At 49.1% G+C, this 18,470-nt stretch overlaps 1 protein-coding gene across 1 annotated transcript in view; it reads right to left on the reverse strand.

Moving 5' to 3' along the window:
* Positions 1 to 5,897, reverse strand: part of FRMD1 (FERM domain containing 1) — a gene marked incomplete at its 3' end in the record, with an annotated part of 30,750 nt that extends 24,853 nt beyond the window's left edge. The window contains exons 1-2 of the mRNA XM_081997159.1: positions 5,751 to 5,897; positions 105 to 195 (exon numbers count right to left, since the gene is read on the reverse strand). Of these exons, the coding sequence (XP_081853285.1) occupies positions 105 to 195; positions 5,751 to 5,846 (187 nt within the window). The 5' untranslated portion in view covers positions 5,847 to 5,897. The remainder of the gene's footprint in view (positions 1 to 104; positions 196 to 5,750) is intronic.
* Between the last annotated feature and the right edge of the window lie 12,573 nt (positions 5,898 to 18,470).

Here is an 18,470-nt window from a genome sequence, read left to right on the forward strand (position 1 = left end):
CCCCGCAGGCACGGCCACTGTGTATATATGCTCACACTGTAAATACACAAGCGGGTCTGTGGATATTTGCCAAGTCATCTGCTCCGTGAATTGAGTTTGCTTACTTTTAACAACGCTGAGGCCAAAGAAGTGAGGCTCTTTAATCTTCACTAAATCACAAACTTGCTGAAAGAGCTCCTGTCCAGTGGCTTTGACCTGAAAGAAACAACCAATCCAACATTACAGATGGCTCACACACCTGCATGGAGCAATCCTCCTTTTTCACATCGGCCAATACATTTTTGGGTATCACAGCAAAAAAAAAAAAACCCCAAACCACCACAAAACAAGCTTTGTCTTCATTATTATTATTGCTATTATCACGGAATAATAATCAACATATAATTCTCCCTCCTTCACAGTGCAAAGTGGCTCAGCTCAGCAAGACACGAATTTAAAGTTTCCTATCTATTGGCATCTTTGTATAAGAATTTGGAGCACTGCTGGAGCCCTAGTTTTGTGCAGTACCTGCCAGGCTATTTATAGGTGCTTTTACAGAAGGTGCGTTTGCAATCACAGAAATGAAAATACTATACTCTTGCATAACTTTCTTTTTGAGAGGTTAACAGGAAAAAAAAAGACCAAAAAAGAGAAAACTTTAATTCAGGAGAACTAAAAACAAAAGCACACAAACAAACCCAAGACTGTACGGTTTGAGCAGAAATAGCTCGTGGGTTAGAGATGAGGTTGCTCTGTACCCCACACAGAAGAGCTTGTTCTGTCCCCTGCCGACTTCTGGTCACACAGCAATTACCATCTTCATCTTCTGAAGCTGCCACCAACAGCTTATAAGCTCTTGCCCATTTCCGTGCCGCACCGAGACCTTCCAGTGCCTCCCGTAACGCCGTGCATGCGCCGAGGAAGCGCCGGGAAGGAGGAGCTGCCGGCAGGGGACCAGAGGCTGGGTCGTATTCGCAAGCAGGGCACAGGGTGAGAGCACGCCGTGGCACCGTGGCATGGCTACTGAACGCGCTTTTCTCGCAGCGCTGCGAGAGCACAGGCTCCCCCAGCGAGGGCGTGATTCTGGCTACCCGCATGTGCGGACCTGGATGTATACGACGATCGGAAAATTCCCCCGCTAAAGGTCCTCCCACCTATAGCCTCATTCCCCCCTGCCCCATCGCACCACCCCAGGAGCACAGACAACCATGGGCACAAACAACCCCCCCCAAGCCCCCAACCCTCAGAGGCATAGGGGAAGAAGTTTTGAGCAAGAAACCAGACCACCACCAACACAGACAAGCTCAGCTCAGCCCTGGGTGCTACCAGCTGCAGTTGCAAAATGGGCCAGAACCTCTGAATTTCGTTACGCCGCTGCTGGACGATGCAGATCAGCAGCAGGAGCAGCCTTCCTGAGGTGGGACAGAGCAGCGCTACCTTCACAGCAGCAAAGATGACAGGGCAGAAGTCAACTACTGAACTCTCCTACAAACTAATCACCACCATCCAACTAATCACCACCATAATTCTTCAAACCCCTTCAGTGCAGGTGTGCCATGCTCCCCAGAAGCCGGCTGCACTCCCCTCCCTGCCCCAGGATGTACCATGTCATTGGACGTGGACAATAGGAAACAGGAGGTCATTTAAGTACTCATTTTCTCCCACTTGACAAGGCATCACTAGCCAGCGACTCACTACCGCTTTATCGGGAGCTTTGAAACCTGCATTACACCAATACATGCGTGTGCATGTATGTGCTGTTGGAAGGGAGGAGGTAGTGCACAGTTCTGATAAGACCCAAAACCACATCTGGGTCTTATTATGGGTCTCTGTGTGAGACTGTACCTTTACAGTCCCGCATCGAAACCCAGTATTTGCACAGCTGCCAAGAATACGCAGTTGGAAGGGAAAGTTGGGCATGGATCTGCCTCCTTTCTCAAGGAAGCGAGGTCTGAGCATGTTCTCCTACCTGGGAAGGACTCACTAAGGAAGAGGTGACCTACCCTTAGCCAGAATGGTTATATGCATACAAGAGTCACTGGCAGCACAGGACTCTATGTAAAAGATGTATGATTAGATGAATTTTGTAAGTGGCATGCTTTCACACCTAAGGGAAGAAAAACTTGCTTTAAGATACTCACTTCTACAGAACTGAGCACTTGAACATTTTGTGACACTCAGCTCTAAAGCAGTAATTTAATAAGATTTCTTGCACAGCAGGTATGTGAGCTACCACCGCGTCCACTCTCCTTTTGGCACCTCCCTTCTGTATCAAGTTTTAGTCCCAGCCTTCAAGGCTATGCAATACTGATTACACTTAAAACCGCTGTTCCCTCCTCCTGCCTTCACCTCTGCTCAGAGCAACCAACACTTCCCTTTGCATTTTTCATCTGTGCACTTCTCTTTGGCCTTTCCTCCCATTGCGTATGGTTCCTGTGCCAAGCTCCATCCCAGACACGCCATGAATCATTCCTTCCACTGATACTCAGCTTTGCCCCATGTCAGACTCAGAGCCTCTTTACACATGAAATTTAGTCCAAAGTGAAGTTAAGTGCAAGTTTACAGAAGGTAACTGCTACTCCAAGGTCATTCTGTGTGCAAATATTCACACATATTATATTGGTTACCTACCTCTATTTTTCTTGGTCCATATGCTTTAAAACATCAACTCCCTGGCTCACAGAACAACTGAAAAACTTCAGACCTATGCTTACAATTCACCAACACACAGGACCTCCCCAGACTTCCTCCCTTCCAAAAATTCATGCTCACACTCCCACCCTTCCTCCAGCAGCTAGGCAAGGAGCAACATCTGCTGTGGCTGCTTCTGAACTACCCAAACACAAGCAGGGTGGCTGCCTGCCCTGCTCCCCTTGTTGGCAGCCAGACCTTCGCTAGTGTAGGTCTCTCTCCTTTATTCAGTGGCTACCACCCTGGAAAATTTTCAGAAACCTAGTCATAAGAACTAGTTGATAGTGATGAACAGGTTCAAAACTATCAGGGAGAAAATACACAATGCTGGCAGATAAACAAAACTGAACAAACTGGATACCACTCCGAGATCTGTGGTGCAACCGATTAAGCTCCCTGGTCTCATGCTCCATCTCCCCACTGGGGCTGCCTGGAGCAAGGCAGACTGTTTTGCTCTGTGCTCTGATGTCCGTTCTCCCCAGCAGAAACCTCCCACTTCTCCTCGCCATCCTGGGGACGGCTGGTGAGCACCCACTCATTCTCCTCACTGTTCTGCTTCTCCTCATGTTCACAGTTGGTCCCAGGAAGACAGTTTTCCTCCTCACCATCCCCTCAAATTCATCTATAAATCCAGAAAGGTGGACACCAAAGTTAATTAAGAGATACCCCATTATGGGAGAAGAGACTTTAAAATGGCTCCCGCTCTTCTCTCTTCAACAACACTATCTGTGAAGGGCATAAGACAAATCCATTTTCAAGAGTGGGGTTCAATCCACATGTGACCACATAAAACACATATAGGTAAACTCTTATCTGGAAGGGTGGAATTTATATGGGAGGGGGAAGAAAGGAATTACCTGCATAAACACTGTGCTTATCACAGGAAGGATCTACAATTTATTCTGCTGGAAGGATAACCATTCCTACCTACCTCACTGAGCTGCAAGCTTGTTTAGTATTTGCATTCCACACTGAAGAGGTTAAAAGGCTTTGGAAATCTTAAGTAGTGGCATTATTATTCTAATAAATGCAGAATATCATCTGTGGTTGTGCTAATTAAATTTGGGTTCTACCAACATCACTAGAAAATTGCCTTGATGTTCCTTTAAAAAAAAAAAAAATCTCTCCAGCTGCAAAATCATAATTTTTGTTGTTGTTTTGAAGGGGTGTTGTGGTAAAGACAGAAGCCGAATGAAAAGCTGGTTTTGGTGACTTGCCCAGATGTAACAGGTCATGTTTCACTCTCTATGCAATTAGGACACAACTGTGCATTGAAGACTCATGTTCTGGCCCAGGCAGCTATTCCCTTTCACATGCAGGCATCTCCACGTACGTGTTTTCCCAGCTTCTCAAGCAAGGGGCAACAGAAGAGAGGAGAGAAAATGTCTTTAAAAGGGCTACTGAGGGGTCCTGTGCCAGGGACCCCTCCACGGGACAAGGTGGCAATGCTCAAGGCACCCCAACTCTTTGGAGGGGCAGCAGGCACGAACAGGAGTGGAAACAGCACCTTTCCTCCATCCCTGCCAGCATTCAATGTGAAAGACCATTTCTTATGCTTATTAAATACCCCAGAGGTATTTAAAAGACGTGTAGATGTGGCACTTAGGGACATGGTTTAGTGGTGGACTTCGCAGCGTTAGGTTTATGGTTGAACTCGAGGACCTTAAGGGTCTTTTGCAACCTAAACGATTCTATGATTTTATGATAAACTGCAGGTACCCAGGATTTACCGTACAGTCCAAGTGCTGCCTACACTTAATACAGTGGAGCATGACCCGGTGGTGGAGGAACAGCTGCGTGCCCAGCTCGGGCACGGGCACAGCGAGGAGCGGTGACAGCACCCGCCCTGCTGGCACGCGGCTCTCCTGCACGCTCGTCCGGACCTTCCCCACGGCACGGCAGGCTCCGCTATCTCAGACCTTTAGCCTCCCTGAGAAAAGCTGTAAGAAGGTGAGATTTAGGGTCAGCCGCAACAGACCATTACCCAGGCCCACGCACCTGCCACCAAGAACTTAATTAAATCATCGGTTTGTGGCTTGCACAAAAGCCAGCAGATTGCAAAAGCCTTCTGGGGCAGCGGATGGGCTGGGTTTGAACCGATAACCTTGAGGCAGAGCACCCCAGATTTTGCTCTTAAAGCCTTGCTCCATCCAGCCTGTGTGGCTGTTTCAGTTAACGATGCCACACTTAAGCACAGCAGGTAGGAAAATTCCTACATGGATTTTGAAGATTAGCACGCGTAGTTTCAAAAGCCACCGTTTCAATCAAGTGCTTAAAATAGCAGTTTACCTCAACTATCTTCTCCCCCTCCCCATCCCAGAGAGGGAAAAAAAAACCCCACCCAAAACAAAGCAAAACCTCCCCAGCCCATACACGAATGCACGCACACGCTCATGAGAGCGCACTTATCTTTGAGGCTAGCTTGGCGTCTGAACGCCAAGTGCCTCCGTCAGCTCAGCTTCTCACAAGTTCAAGGAGCAGCCGGCGTTGCACAAAGAGGCACCGCGCCATGGCGGACACCGTGCCACGCTGGGCTGCCGGCTGACCTGGCTCTGCTGTCACTTGCGCACACACACTTAGGCATTTGAAGCAGTGATCAAAGAAATGAAGCGACTTACCTCTAGTTTTTGTGTGTACAAGTACTCAAAGGCGGGGAAAAACCCCCACCCTCAATGGCTGTTTACTTTGCCTTAGAGTCTTTGAAGGGATCTGCAGGCTATCAAAACCAGAGACAGCTACAACCCAGAGCAAATGGTCATGCGTTGGGCACGCTTGCCAAGTCATCAAGGCTTTTCACGTTCCATTTTTTAAAAATTGCTGGATTATTATCAGTGGCAAAAACACTCAGAATAAAAAAGAAATAACAACAGAAAAAGAGCAGAGAGGACCCTCTGTCCAAAAACACAACTGGGACTTTTAAGGAACTCTGCAAATGAGTTGAAGCTGCCCAATTAGAAAATACAGCACCAATTACCCTAAGCTGGCTAATAGCCTTTCGGTCAGCAGATCGGCACCAGGCTTTTGGGAGAACAATGGGAGCCAACAGAACCGAAACGCGGCCGAGGCCACCGGCCACTCACCCCGACGTCAAGGCTGAGCTGCTCCCGGGTGGGCAGGAAGACGCAGACGTTCCGGCTCTCCGGCTGCATCCTGCCGGCCAGCAGCACCCTGCTCATGGTGGGCAGCTCCACAGGGCCGGGGTCTCCTCTCAGGGCGGGCGTCAGGCTCCCTTCATCCCATGCACCTGCCGAGAAGGTGAGAGCATCAGTGCCGCGCTTTTGCCGGCGCTGGGAGCAGAAGTGTTTGGTGGGATGATTTCCTCCTTGCTGTTTAGGAAAAAAAAACAAACACCAAACCTCATCCCTTTTATGGTGCCACCGTCAATGTTTCCACCAGCACTGCAGCACAAACCCAGCAGAGTAGACCTTTAAATAGCTGGTGAGTCCCAGGAGGGTGCCATGAAAGCAACGGTGTCTCCTTAGAACAACAAACCAGACTTCAGGTTTCAAGACGCATACAAGCAGTAAGGCAGATGACACCATGGACCGCTTCCCGAAAACGCCCAGGAGGGAGGGGAAAGCCCCCTGTCCTTCAACTGGTACCTCGCTCCTGCCCAAAGCGGAGGATTCAATGAGCTGTCAGCAGGCACGTGTCAGCACAGCGGACTTCTTCTGAGCTGCCTTCCCCTTCTCCCCGCTCCTAGTCCCTGGGAAACTGCTGAACCCAAATCCTCCACACCTCAACTCAAAGGCGGAGGCAGAAACACATAAACTCGCGAGGCTGAGCTGCTGCTTTGTATTTTTTGCAAGACAAGCACTGCCAGCCTCCTCTTGAGGGCTCAGCCCAAGCTGCACGAGCATCGTAGAGCTGAAGTTACAATAATAACAGAAATAAGAGACAGAAATTCAATTTACGCCCAAAAGCACAGTAGCCACGATCATCTTCATGTTATAGCTAGGTTAGACACAGTGTGCTCAGCAGTTTGTGACATTTTATTTACAGCCCTCTGCTTTGACGCTCTCCGGGGCAAGGAAGCATCCCACGGCACCTTACGAATCTGGAAGGAAAGGGAGAGGCTCCCCAAGGGTAGGTGAGGGATGAAAGCCAGCGGAGACCTGACCCGGCAGGATACCAGCTAGTTATGGGGTGCACTCCATCCCTGCTCAAGATCTGACACAAGCCAGCAAACCCTAGCTGCCGCAAAGTCACCTCGGCACCACTCCCTTTGGCCAGCAACACCCGGACACCCACCACGGGCGCAGCAGCAGGGGTGCTGCTGGCTGATGCCTGCCCGCAAAGCCCCCGTGCCCCCGGGGGCGGGCACGAACCCCGGCAAGGGCAGCCAAACGCACCGGCTCTGGCAGCGCTGCCCTCTCCCAGCACCCACGGCACCGGCCACCTGTGGGGGACAGGCTGTGAAGGGATGCAAGGGCTTTTCCTTCACCCTCCAAAATGTGATTCAAGGACGAAGGATCATAAGCAGCAAGGAAGCAGGGCATGTTTACGCTAACACATGACATACATACATATATGTACACGTGAGGCACATGTGCATGTGTAAGTTTTAAAAGCATTTGGTATTTAAAGTCACGTTTGTCCTCTTTCAGGGGAAAAATATGGTGGAATCAAAATCTTGCGTGGGAGATGGGAAAAGCAATCTGTCACGGGAAAACAAAGTACAGTACAAAGAACTTGAATTTACCCTTCTCCCTTCAATTCTGTGCTCAGACAGTATAGTTTGTTGTTGGTTTTTTGAAATGAAATACAAGAAAAAGATCTCTAAGTGTCCTTCTGCAAGTACAAAAGCTGTTCCACGCACCTCCTCCCCTGAGCCAGCATATGCAGTGTTTCTTAATAAAGCAGTTTTTGATACAAGTTCCTGATGTAGAGCATCTCTTACAAGACGAAAGTACAAAAAAATGCATTTATTGTATTAATGAAAAGAGGGGGTTATTAAGGGCTATTATTATTACTTTTTTCCCCAAGATCAGAGTTTAATTAAACAAGAACTAGGAATTTTAAAAAGAAGATTGCTCTAAACTGTAAGCAAGCAGGAAAGATACATTTGACTTCCTGGGACAGGTGAAAGCTTCTATTAAATTAAATATTAAGAGAAAAGCTCTGATTTATCCTTTCTTATCAATGTAATTATACTGATGAGCTCTCTTAGGCTCCAGGCTATACACTACTAACAGCTATATATAAATTACAGATGTCTACAGAATGACTCGAGGGCAACAGGTCAGCATTATTACTGCCAGCTGATGTCATACGCGCAATAAACTTCATCAACAGCATAAAGACCTTGGAGTGTGAGCTCAGGCTTTCCAACATAAGGAGGTTTGTCTTAATTGTCGAACGGCTGCCCTGGCTGGTATACCTTCCCAATCGCAAGGGGAGATCACATTCAGTGAAGTCGTTCACGTGGTTCATAACAGAATCGAATATTAGACAAAGAAGCAACCGTGAAAAACATGTGCACGCAGTTTTTTGTGGATAACTGAAGAAACAGAATCCCACTTCCCCACAGCCTCCATAAAGCAAAGCTTCTGGAATATTTTTCCTCTGGTCTCACACCTGCTTTGTCCATTTGAATTTTTAAGATAACAACTGTGGACCCCAGGAGCAAGGAAGTGAGAAAGGACAGGGAGAAAGTGTTTTCCTTCTCACATTTTAAAACAAACGAGCTTGTGGACCCTGCCACAGCAGGTAAGAGGTTAAAGAAGCAATGTCCTTAATCTGAAAGGGGAGGTCAAACACAAGCCAAGCTCAGCCTTCTCATCTTTAGAGGTATGTTAGGATGTGATAAAACATAATGAATCATTAACTTGCTAGCATTGCATGTTTACACTTTTTTTAAAAAACAAAAAGAAAACTTGTGAGCCAAGATTAACTGCCCAATGAAAACAAGTGGCCAGAAGGAATGCTCTTACTTAAACATACACAATTTCAGACTGCCCATATGCCATTCTTTTGTTTACCACAGATTCCAACCTCTTAACCTCAATTAAACCCTAAAAGCTCCAGCAAATGCACTGCACATGAATTAATAAAAGCTGAAGTCAATCATTGGCCTCTGGGACACCCTACAGATTGTTTGGTTTTGTTGTTTTGGTTGTTGGGTGTTTTTGGTTTTGTTTTTTTTTTTAAATAATATGACTTCATGTTTCAGCTCCCAGAGAAGCACATTTTGAGATGTAATTGCTTGGTCAAAGGTCCCGCAGTCTATCAATGAAAGAGTCAAAAGCGCTATTTATTTGTATTCTTCTGGTATCAGTCAGGAGGCTTATTAGTGCCCAGAGTGATGGCACAGCTTATTTAGCACTGTTTATTTTACCTAAACACACGTGCAGCGAAGCTTTGGAAAACATGCCTGTCATTAATTTTGAGACTCCTCTGATTAAACAGCTCAAAGACTGACATAAAAACTCATTAAGAAAAACCCTAATCTTTGCCTCCTCCCTCTGTGGCCCCATGAGCTGCCTCCCAGCACTGGAGCAGAACCTCAGCACTTGCTGGGTCAAAGCAGGAATTGCTGAGGTTTGCCCCGGCAAGAGGGCAAGAGCAGCAGAGGCCTCTGAGGGAAGAGGAAGAGGAGACTGTTCACTTCGGTTATCATCAGGATGACTAGCTAAACCACCTCACACAGCCTCCATATGCAACGGCATGAGGGTGACCTGCCACCTCTGAATTCGGGGCCATGCCACGGGCCAGCCTGTCTGGAAGCAGGTCTCATCCAAACAGCACGTGGGTTCAGGCAGCCTTATGAGCGCCACTGTGTTTTACACATCAGTTCGCGGGACCATAGCGAACTGGGTCCTAATCCTGATTTCAGTCTCCAGGTACTGCCAGAACCACATCTCAAGGGAATAAAGCAAATAGATGAATGAGCAATCACCTACCAACTCCAAGCAGCAAAACAGAACAAAGTCCTCCTCTGTTGAGAAAAATGCACAGGTAATTCTGTGCTTCTCTCAAAAACACCTGGAAGCATGCTTTGTAAGGTTTATTACAGTAAAACATCTTAGGAGAGCTGGCTTTGCCAGAGCTGACAGAAAATGAGCATTGAGCGTCTTCCTGATGAAACCTTACCAGAATGGCCCTACAGAGTCCCATCAAAAACCGTGCAGAAATGTTAAGACTCTTAACGTTTTCCAGACATTATCCAGAGATGTCTTAGGCTTCTAAGACAACTAGACTCTTAGACTGCAGTTTCACAATCAGCTTAAGCAGCTTTAATCAAGGCAGTCCTGCAGCAAGACAGACAGACAACTGCCTGGAAACAAATCTGCCTTCGGCAGCAACCCACACTTGGGCTCATACTCATGATGAAACGCAGCCTTATAACTGAGAACCCTCCCTCACCTTCCAGGTATTTTGTCCCCTCAGAGGCATACTGTAGGGCACCAGTACTATCTGCAAAACAGAGTAATAAGGAGCCTAAGCGAGTAAAAGATGTAATGACGGCATATATTAGCCTTTCCCAGGAACTTTAAGACCCCATCCGCCTCCTTTGACTGTCCCCTGAAATGATGAAAATTTCTCTGGCAAGATGCATCACTCAGGAAGGAGAGAAAAAAAATGTTGCTTGGCAGGGCAGAAAACAAGACTGAAGCTAAACAGCTTTATGTCACGGCTGCAGATGATGTGAGAAGTGCCACCTGCGACCAACAGCAAGGACAACCAGGTCCTGTCCTGTAGTGAATTCCCAGATGCACACTGACTTTTCAAACATCACTGCCTCAGCATTACCACTAGCACGACACATCCAAGGGCAAGGATGCCACAAGGAGGTAAGGTACTGAATTTGGTGTCCACAAACTGCTTTTGGTGTAGAATACACACCTGTCTTCAAACACTGAGCACTACTTAGTAGGAAGCCCCTATTCAAAGTCATTGAACGAGGAATACCAAGACACTTGTGTGCTCTGAAGGTCTGGATCCCAGAACCGATGCAGCTTGGCTACGGGACAGATGCAACACTGGCAGCCAAGACAGCTGGTCCACAGATGTGGGAGAAGCAGAAGGTTGCATCTGCCAGCAACACCTGTTAGATCTGAGTGTGGTCCTCTCACAGGGATGGGGTACGGGCCTGGCTCCCACCTTTCCTTTAGGATTTTCAAAAGGTGCAATGGGAGACACCCACAGAAACTTCAGGGCTGTGGACCCCTAGCAGACTTGGTCATCACCCTGCACCTTTTGGGACAGATGGGGAAAATTGCCAAGCATTGGTCTTAGATGCCAACTAACATCCTCCTTCTTTTCTTCCTGTACAAACAGCACTCCCTGGTGATACTGAGCTTTAACAATAGAGAGGAAAATGCTTTCTTGTAAGTCTTCATCGCAAGATTAGACACAGCTCTTAGTTAGGCATGACTGCCCATGCTCTCATCTTCGTACTGCAAAGTTTTCCTGCCTCACGTCAAGCAGCACAAGTGAGCGCTAAAACATGAAACGCACTCTTGAGTTTGTAATTTTTCTGCTTTGCACCTCCCACAGTGTGGCCAGTGTGCTCAGGAAGAAGGATCTCCCAAAATTCCCTGGATCACCCATTCCTAACCTGGGACCACACTGCTATGCTACCCTGTCTGTAGACTGCCTTAGTCTTTATGCCCAAAGATGGGGGTCAACTCTCCTACTCAGCGATGATGCAGCGTTTGCTGGTAGCCAAGTAAAAGCAACAGACATTTCTGGGCACACATCAGACCCCACTGCTGCAAACTAGCCCTCAAGGAGAGAAAAAAAAGGCTTAGCTGAGGACAGAACACCAAAGGACGTGCTCCTACAGCACATGGAAGGGCAACAGCAGGGCAGTGATGTGGCAGGACCACACTTGTGTCCAGCTCTCCCACGAGATGAAAAGCGCTCCTCAGCAGTTTGCTCCCCGTGAGGAGAGCCCAGCATGAATCACCTGGGCTTAATCTTTCCCTGAAACCAAAATGGAATTCAGGAACCTTTTGAGAGAAACATACAATGAGCATTAAAGGCTCCAGGCAAAAAGGGATGAATTAAGATCTCACGGGAACTGTGTTTTTTCCATCACTTGGAAGTGACGGAAAGTGTCTTTGAATTTTCTTGCACAAAAACATGCAGCCTTTAAAATACATTATTTTATCAGAAGCATATGCAAATCTTAGCAACTTACATGCTTTAAACAATACCCAAACAATAAAGTCAGCAGCTAGAGCACGCACCTTCTTTCTAGCACACCTTTTTCCTGGGAGGGCAAACATTCTCCTGGCAACATGGGAAGAGCAATCGTGATCCTGCCTTTTCATTGATCAGTAAAAGCAGTAGCATGTACCCGATCGTGTCTGACTATAAACACGAAGCTTCTCATTACAACAAATTTGTTTACTTCTGCATAATCTATTAACGGACTTGTTTATTAATTACAAATCGCTTATAGGGCTTCCTCATACTTCATAAGTCAAGCACATTAATTAAAGTTTATGAGCAAGTAGGAACTGGCGGTATCAATGGGCCTAGGTAAACGCAGAAGCATAAGAAAGAACCAGTGAAATACGGGACAAGGCGTGAGCCAGCCTCAGCATCCACCTCTGCAGCCGCTTTCTGCGCGATGCGGAAGCCTGCTCAGAAGTGCAAAGCTCTGTTTTCTCAGCTGGATGACCAAGACAGCATCACATAAGATCTTGCAAAGGTTAAGGAAAGTGAATTGCTTGAATAGCCACTCAGTAATGGTAAGCTTGCCTTCACTTAAACACACGGACGCACTCCTTTCAAGATGGGCCCTTACAGAAAGCCTATTCATGGGCACATATATGGGGAGCCAGGAGTGCAGCAAAGAAAATGCCACAGTCTGGTATCTTAATGTGAAGCACAGCAACAGACGATGCTTCAGTTTGGCGCTCCAGTGCTCACCCCACGTACTCCTGCCAAGCAATGCAATCTTTACTAAAGACACTTGATCCTTTGCATCTATGGGAAACAGGAGCGGCACAGAAAGGTCTTTAAAATAAGGGAGAGTGAGGCTTCCTTCCCTGCGACTGTAACTGTCACGAAGCTTAGGAAGTGCAGGGAGAACAGCAGCAAGACCTGGTCTCTACTAGCAAGTCAAGAGAAAAGCATCTTTCTGTATTGTGCAAATTGCAAATACACAAGGTCTCATGACCCAAAAGCCTATCGGTTAATTCTCCAACTGGAAACATATTACTTTTTTTTAAGTCTACCAAGGCTATAAACAGGATTTCTCCCAAGCAGATCTATTATACTCTCGCCTTAAGCACAACAGCTGAGAGACACTCTTCTACAAGACTGTCTTTACAGAAATTATTCCACAGTGATGGTATTTTTATATTAAAGCTGGACTGAACTGGAACAGATCACCAAGTCTCCTGAAATACTTTGCAGAGCTGTCAAAAATAGTGTGAATAAACTCTTCCTTCATTTTCTATCCTTACCAAGACCTTGTAACAGTTCTACAAGTAAGCAGACTATGAAATCTTTATTTAAAGAAAAGAATAGGAAAAAAAAGCAAAGCATCATTATAACTTCACTGGCCATACCTAGAGTCGCTGGACACATAAGAACAGACATACTTTTACCAATATATCATCTAAAGAACTCTTCTGAGTAGGAATAGCTTTGCTACCAGTAATAACCAGGTAAAAAAAAAAAAAAATATTGGCTTACTTCCCCAGAGGAAGGAGAAAGTCCACTGCTGATCTCATGGCATTTGAATCATCGTCTAAATATTCAGACCAACTAGCCAGCTTCTGCATCGGTTTGATTCTATTTTTTTCCCCCTAAAGTGTACAGCTAGTCTTGAACACATTCAGAACAGAGAGGAACATTGATTTATATAAAGTGGAGGGGTTTCCAGAAAGAATAGACACAACTCCACCTGGAACACAGCTTGCTTCTATTACAAGTGTGAAAATGCCAATCTGCCGATACCTTGAAAAAATTAACACAAACAGCAGGGTCTTTATGACTAGATGCAGCTTCAGAGACTGCACACAATACTGCCAGACTTCAGCAAAGCGACGGGGAGACGGGAAGACACACCCCAAAAAAGAAACAGAACAAAAAACAGCTTTACAAAGAGCAGCGCATTTTTGAGGTGATGCTGAATTTTGCAAAAAGAGGAAATAGAGTAAAAAAAAAAACAAACATAAAAAATGGTTTAACAAGAAATAAAGAACTTCTTCCTGCGATACTCCATGGAGCAGCTCCTCCTCCTCAGAGGACTTAATTTGGGCTGAGACCACCGTTCGTCCATACTCAATTACTAACCACACACGATGAATTAAGGTACCACTGCTAAACACCACCAAGATAATCAAGGAGCAGTGCAGTAGCACAGGACTTTCTGCAAGAAAAGAAGTGGTGTAACCCCGGAGCACAGTAGGCATGCAAGTAATTTACATTGTCTTGCATTGGACGAACAGTAGGGCAACGACTTGACTACAAAGGCTAACCAATACAGAGTTAACCACAGGACTGATACACTTTTACCTGCGGTGCTGGGAACTGAACAGAGTGCCATAGCTTTAAAACAGTATCAACTTTGCTCTTAAAAAAGACAAAAAACCCCAAAAGCAACAACAACAAAACCCCCTGAAATGGCATGGCCCTTACCTGCTATCAAAAAAACTTACTTGAACAAATAAAGGCTTAAATCAGAAAATGTATTTTATTTTCACATGTAAATATGATTTTGTTTGTTTTAGGATTTTGTTTCAGTGAAAAAAGGTGACAATTTTATTCATCACTGGTGTTTATCCCAGTTTATCAGGTTTGTATAAAAATCTAGTTAACAACAAAAATCCCTAGGGAAAAAAACCTGTCCAAAGATCACAGACAGTATTTTTTGGTAAACCACTGAAAAGAATCACTACAACTCATGTTCTTCAATAGCATTTTGTGGACTTATTTTTGCTTATACTTGTCTTACCCTTTTTTTGGTTTGTGTGTGTCCTGTCCCCACCCCTTTTTTTTTCTCCTTAAGGTGATCTCCACAAGAAAACTTCCCCCCCCCCTTTGGATTCCATTTTCTTCTGATTTGGCATTCCTTATCTGAAGCCAAAACACTGGCTACTACACAGACTCGCAACATCACCACTGCTGAAAACAGAACACTTTGATTAAGAGTGCTCAACAATTAAATGGGAGGAATAAACAGAGTGAGGCCAAGGCATTCTGTTGTCATTCCAAGTTTTCCAGGAACAAAGTAAATTAAAAAAAAAGAAAAAAGATAAAAGATAAACAAATGAATGGGAAACCAATGCCCCAAAAGTTGTTTCGGTTTTTTGGGCTTTTTTTTCTTTTTTTTTAAACATCATTCCAGATCATCAATGCCAGAAATACATCCTCATTATTTTCTCTGGGAAAATGCCCTATGCTTTTGAAGCATTGATTGTCATGGCCTGGGCATCACGGCAGTTGTTTGAAGAAGGGACAAGGTTCAGACAGCACGTTACAGTTTCCTGGTGTGGTGGAAAAAAACAGATGTGCATTTTAAATGCCACCTGGGAGTTAACCTGAGAGCTTGCACTGCCGAGCACCAGGAGAAACACCTTTGTATGCAGAGGAGGATGACTTCGCAGCACAGGAAACCCACAGCCTTTCCCTGTAAATCGCTACCAAGAAAGAATTCAAGACACTGAATTCAAGACTTTTCGACACCCACCCCTTCTCCCGTGTACGCACACCTGCTGGGACACTCAACTCCTTCCCCGTCCTGTCCTGTCCCGGTAGACGAAAGGCTGTAACTGCGGTCAGACCACCCAGACCAGCCCCACGAGATGCCTCCATCCAGCCCCTGGCCCCTGAGGCTGCCTCCGAGGAGGTGGCGGGGACCCTGGAGGAGGTCCAGGTGCTCAGCTACCCGCCCTGCACAGCTCGCCAGCCTGAGGTGCCACCAGCACGCAGGGACCCGCAGCCCGCCGGACAGCACTGGCCTCGACGCCGTCCTGCATGGCCCGGCCAGGGCCATGTCACTCTCCCTCAGCACCTGCGAGGCAGGTGGCCGCCAACCAAGCGCCTGCTGGGAAGCGTCCCCAGGCCCCGCCATCTTCTGGCCCAGAGGAGCCCTCTGGGACGTGGCCAGCTGCCCTGGGGCGTGCCGGAGCTCTGTCTCCTCACGCAGCCGGTGGCATCGCTGAGCCGGGCAACGCGCCCCGGCATCAACCTCATCTTCCAACAGCGGCGAGACCCACCGGTGGCGGAGGTCGACGGCGAGGGATGACGGAGTCGCCACGACTCCGAAACCCCTCCAGAGCCCCATTCCCCCCCACCGGCAGCCGGTGCCTGCCCACCCTCAGTGCCCCGGGCAGCCGTAGCTCCGCGCTGGTGGAGACACCCACGGCCTCAGCCCGGCGCTCACCGCCCCTTCGGCGGCAAAATTCCCTGTTAATGTAATAAAACGAGAGATTTCGGCACTCCCGCCGCAAGTCAGGCCGCCCTTTACCGACAAAGTTGTGGATCCACTTTTGCAGCCGCTAACGCGCCGCCGGACAGCCGCAGACGGGACGGGTCTCTCGCAGCTCCGCAGGCAGCGGACACCCCTCCGGGCGCCTCCGCCTCCCCGCTGCAAAGCGCTCGTTCGCTCATCCGGGCCGGGCGGCGGGCACAGCTGGGCGCTTCGCGGGTCCCCCCGTTCAAAGCCCCGCCTGCCGCCGCACCGTCCCCGCCGGGTGCCGCGGGGACCGCCCCCCACAGCCGGCGGCAGCAGGTGCCGCGCCCGCCCCGCACTCCGGACCTGTCCCCCGTCCTTTGTCCCCCGACAGCTCACCGGGGCCGCGCCCGCCCCCCGCCCCACTGCCAGAGGAGCCCCGGGACCTCCCCGCACCGCTGTCCCGGCGGCAGAGCCCGAGCCCTGGCTGGCAGCGCGGCACCGCCTGCGCACTTACCGTGGGACGTCCCCAGCCACGGGACTCCGCCGTCCTCCCCGGGGCGGCATCCAACACTCACCGAGCAGAGCAGAGCAGCGTCCCGGGCAGGGTGGGGCAGACGGCGGGCGCACGCTGCTGCCCAGGCGAAGGACCGGCGGTGGGGGCGGGGTCGGGCGGGGCGGGACACGCCCTCTGCCCCGGGCCCGCCCCGCCCTTCCCCGGGACTGCACGCCGACACCCGTAGCAGCTCCGCGCAGGGTTCTCCCGCCCCCCGCCGCCCTGCCGCCTCAGCGGATTGGTAGAGCCGGGAAGGGAGTGGGGCGGGGCGGGCCCCCGACTTGGCCTTGGGTTGGCGAGCGTGGCCTTCAATCCGCGCCGCGGCTGGTGTGCGGGCGGGCCTGAGGTCCCTTCAGGGTCCTCAGGGGAGAGGGGCGGTAGGTAGAGCAGGTTTGGTCGGTGGCTGCGAGCTGCCCCGCCCGGTAGCGGCCGCTCAGGGAAAGGGGGGTGGTGGTACGGGCGGGGCGTGTGTAGAGGGGACCCCAACGGCTGCGGCGGGTGAAGAGGGGCTGCCTGCGGGGGGGGCTGGGGTGTCTTGTCGCCCTTTGGGGACGATTTTATTCTTGGCAGGGTACTCAGTGCGCCGCACTGGCACCAATAAAGTCTACGCAGGTGAAATTTTAATTACGAGTGATCGCAGCAAGGCTCGAGAATTTAGCCCGCGTCGTTCTGCCGTCACCAGGCTGGCGGGGCAGCGCCGGCAGCGGGAAGCGGTACGAAATGTAGAACGACGCGGTCGGAGAGTCGGGGCCAGATTTGGGACTGCCGCGCGCCCCGCGGGGCCTGGGAGCCTGCCTGTGCGGCGGGCAACGTCCGTGGGACGGGGGTGCTGTCCTGCATGTTATAGATCTTACTGCCTCCCTCTTCTATGTCATAATTTGCTTTTTAAAGTAACAATTTTCCGAAAGAAGGCCGACATCATCTCAAGTTCTGTAGTGTTGCCTCCCCTCTCCCTCGCAAGTGGGGCCGTTGCTTTTCCCCGGGTACCCAGTTGTATTTGAGGGTGCCGCCCGCGTGATAAGGGGGCTGGCAGCCGGCTGTAAGGGGAGCAGGCGGGAAGGCGTTCCTGGGGTGTTGTGCTGCTCCGCAGGAAGAGTTGAGATTTGCCCGGGAGGGAGCAGAAGAGCGAGCCTGGCTAGCCTGGCTTGCTGGTGTGACATGGCCGCCTGATAGGGTGAGGGAAGCAGGGCATCAGGTCACCTGTTTTCTCCCGGGTTTTTCTCCTGCATTTTAGGTTGGACACGATACTGGATAAAATCTCGGCCTCGCCAGTGTTGGATGACAACTTACCTCTGCCTCTTCCCAGCTGGATTGTAATAGCGAGGAGGCTCTGTGAGCACAGAGGACATCTCATCACCATCCCTTTCTCTTCCCACAATGGTATTCTGAGAGAAAATATTGGTGTCCTACTCATTATCTGAGCAAATGTGTAGGCACCTCATTTCAGGAGTGGTTCTAGGGCTGTGGGTCCTAGGTGACCCCCAGTGGCCAAGGTTGAGTCCTTCATGGTTTGTCCTTTCCTTAAGCCGTGGCTGATTTATACAGTTACCCTCTCAGCATGCCAGCTGTTTCTAATGCTGTTCTGAGGTGCCTAACGTGTGGTTTCAGGGGCAGCTGAGCTGGCATGGCAGCTCCCCTCTGCCCATAGAAAGACATCCCACTGTCTTCTCCTTTTTACTCCTTCCCATCTTCAGTCTTCTGTCTCCTTCACTCCCTTTGCTCGTGGCTGCAGCACCTTCTTTGTGCCAGCACTGGAGCACTTCAGACTGCTAAGCTGGTCAAACTCGCTAAAGGAATAGCTTTTTTTGCTGGAAGAGTGGTCTGTCATGTTGGTGAATTAGATTATCTCATGGAGTGGTCCAGCCGGTGCTGGAGTCAGCATCTTGT

Source organism: Phaethon aethereus (assembly GCF_964289735.1).
Source record: "Phaethon aethereus genome assembly, chromosome: 3".
Lineage (NCBI taxonomy): Eukaryota > Metazoa > Chordata > Aves > Phaethontiformes > Phaethontidae > Phaethon > Phaethon aethereus.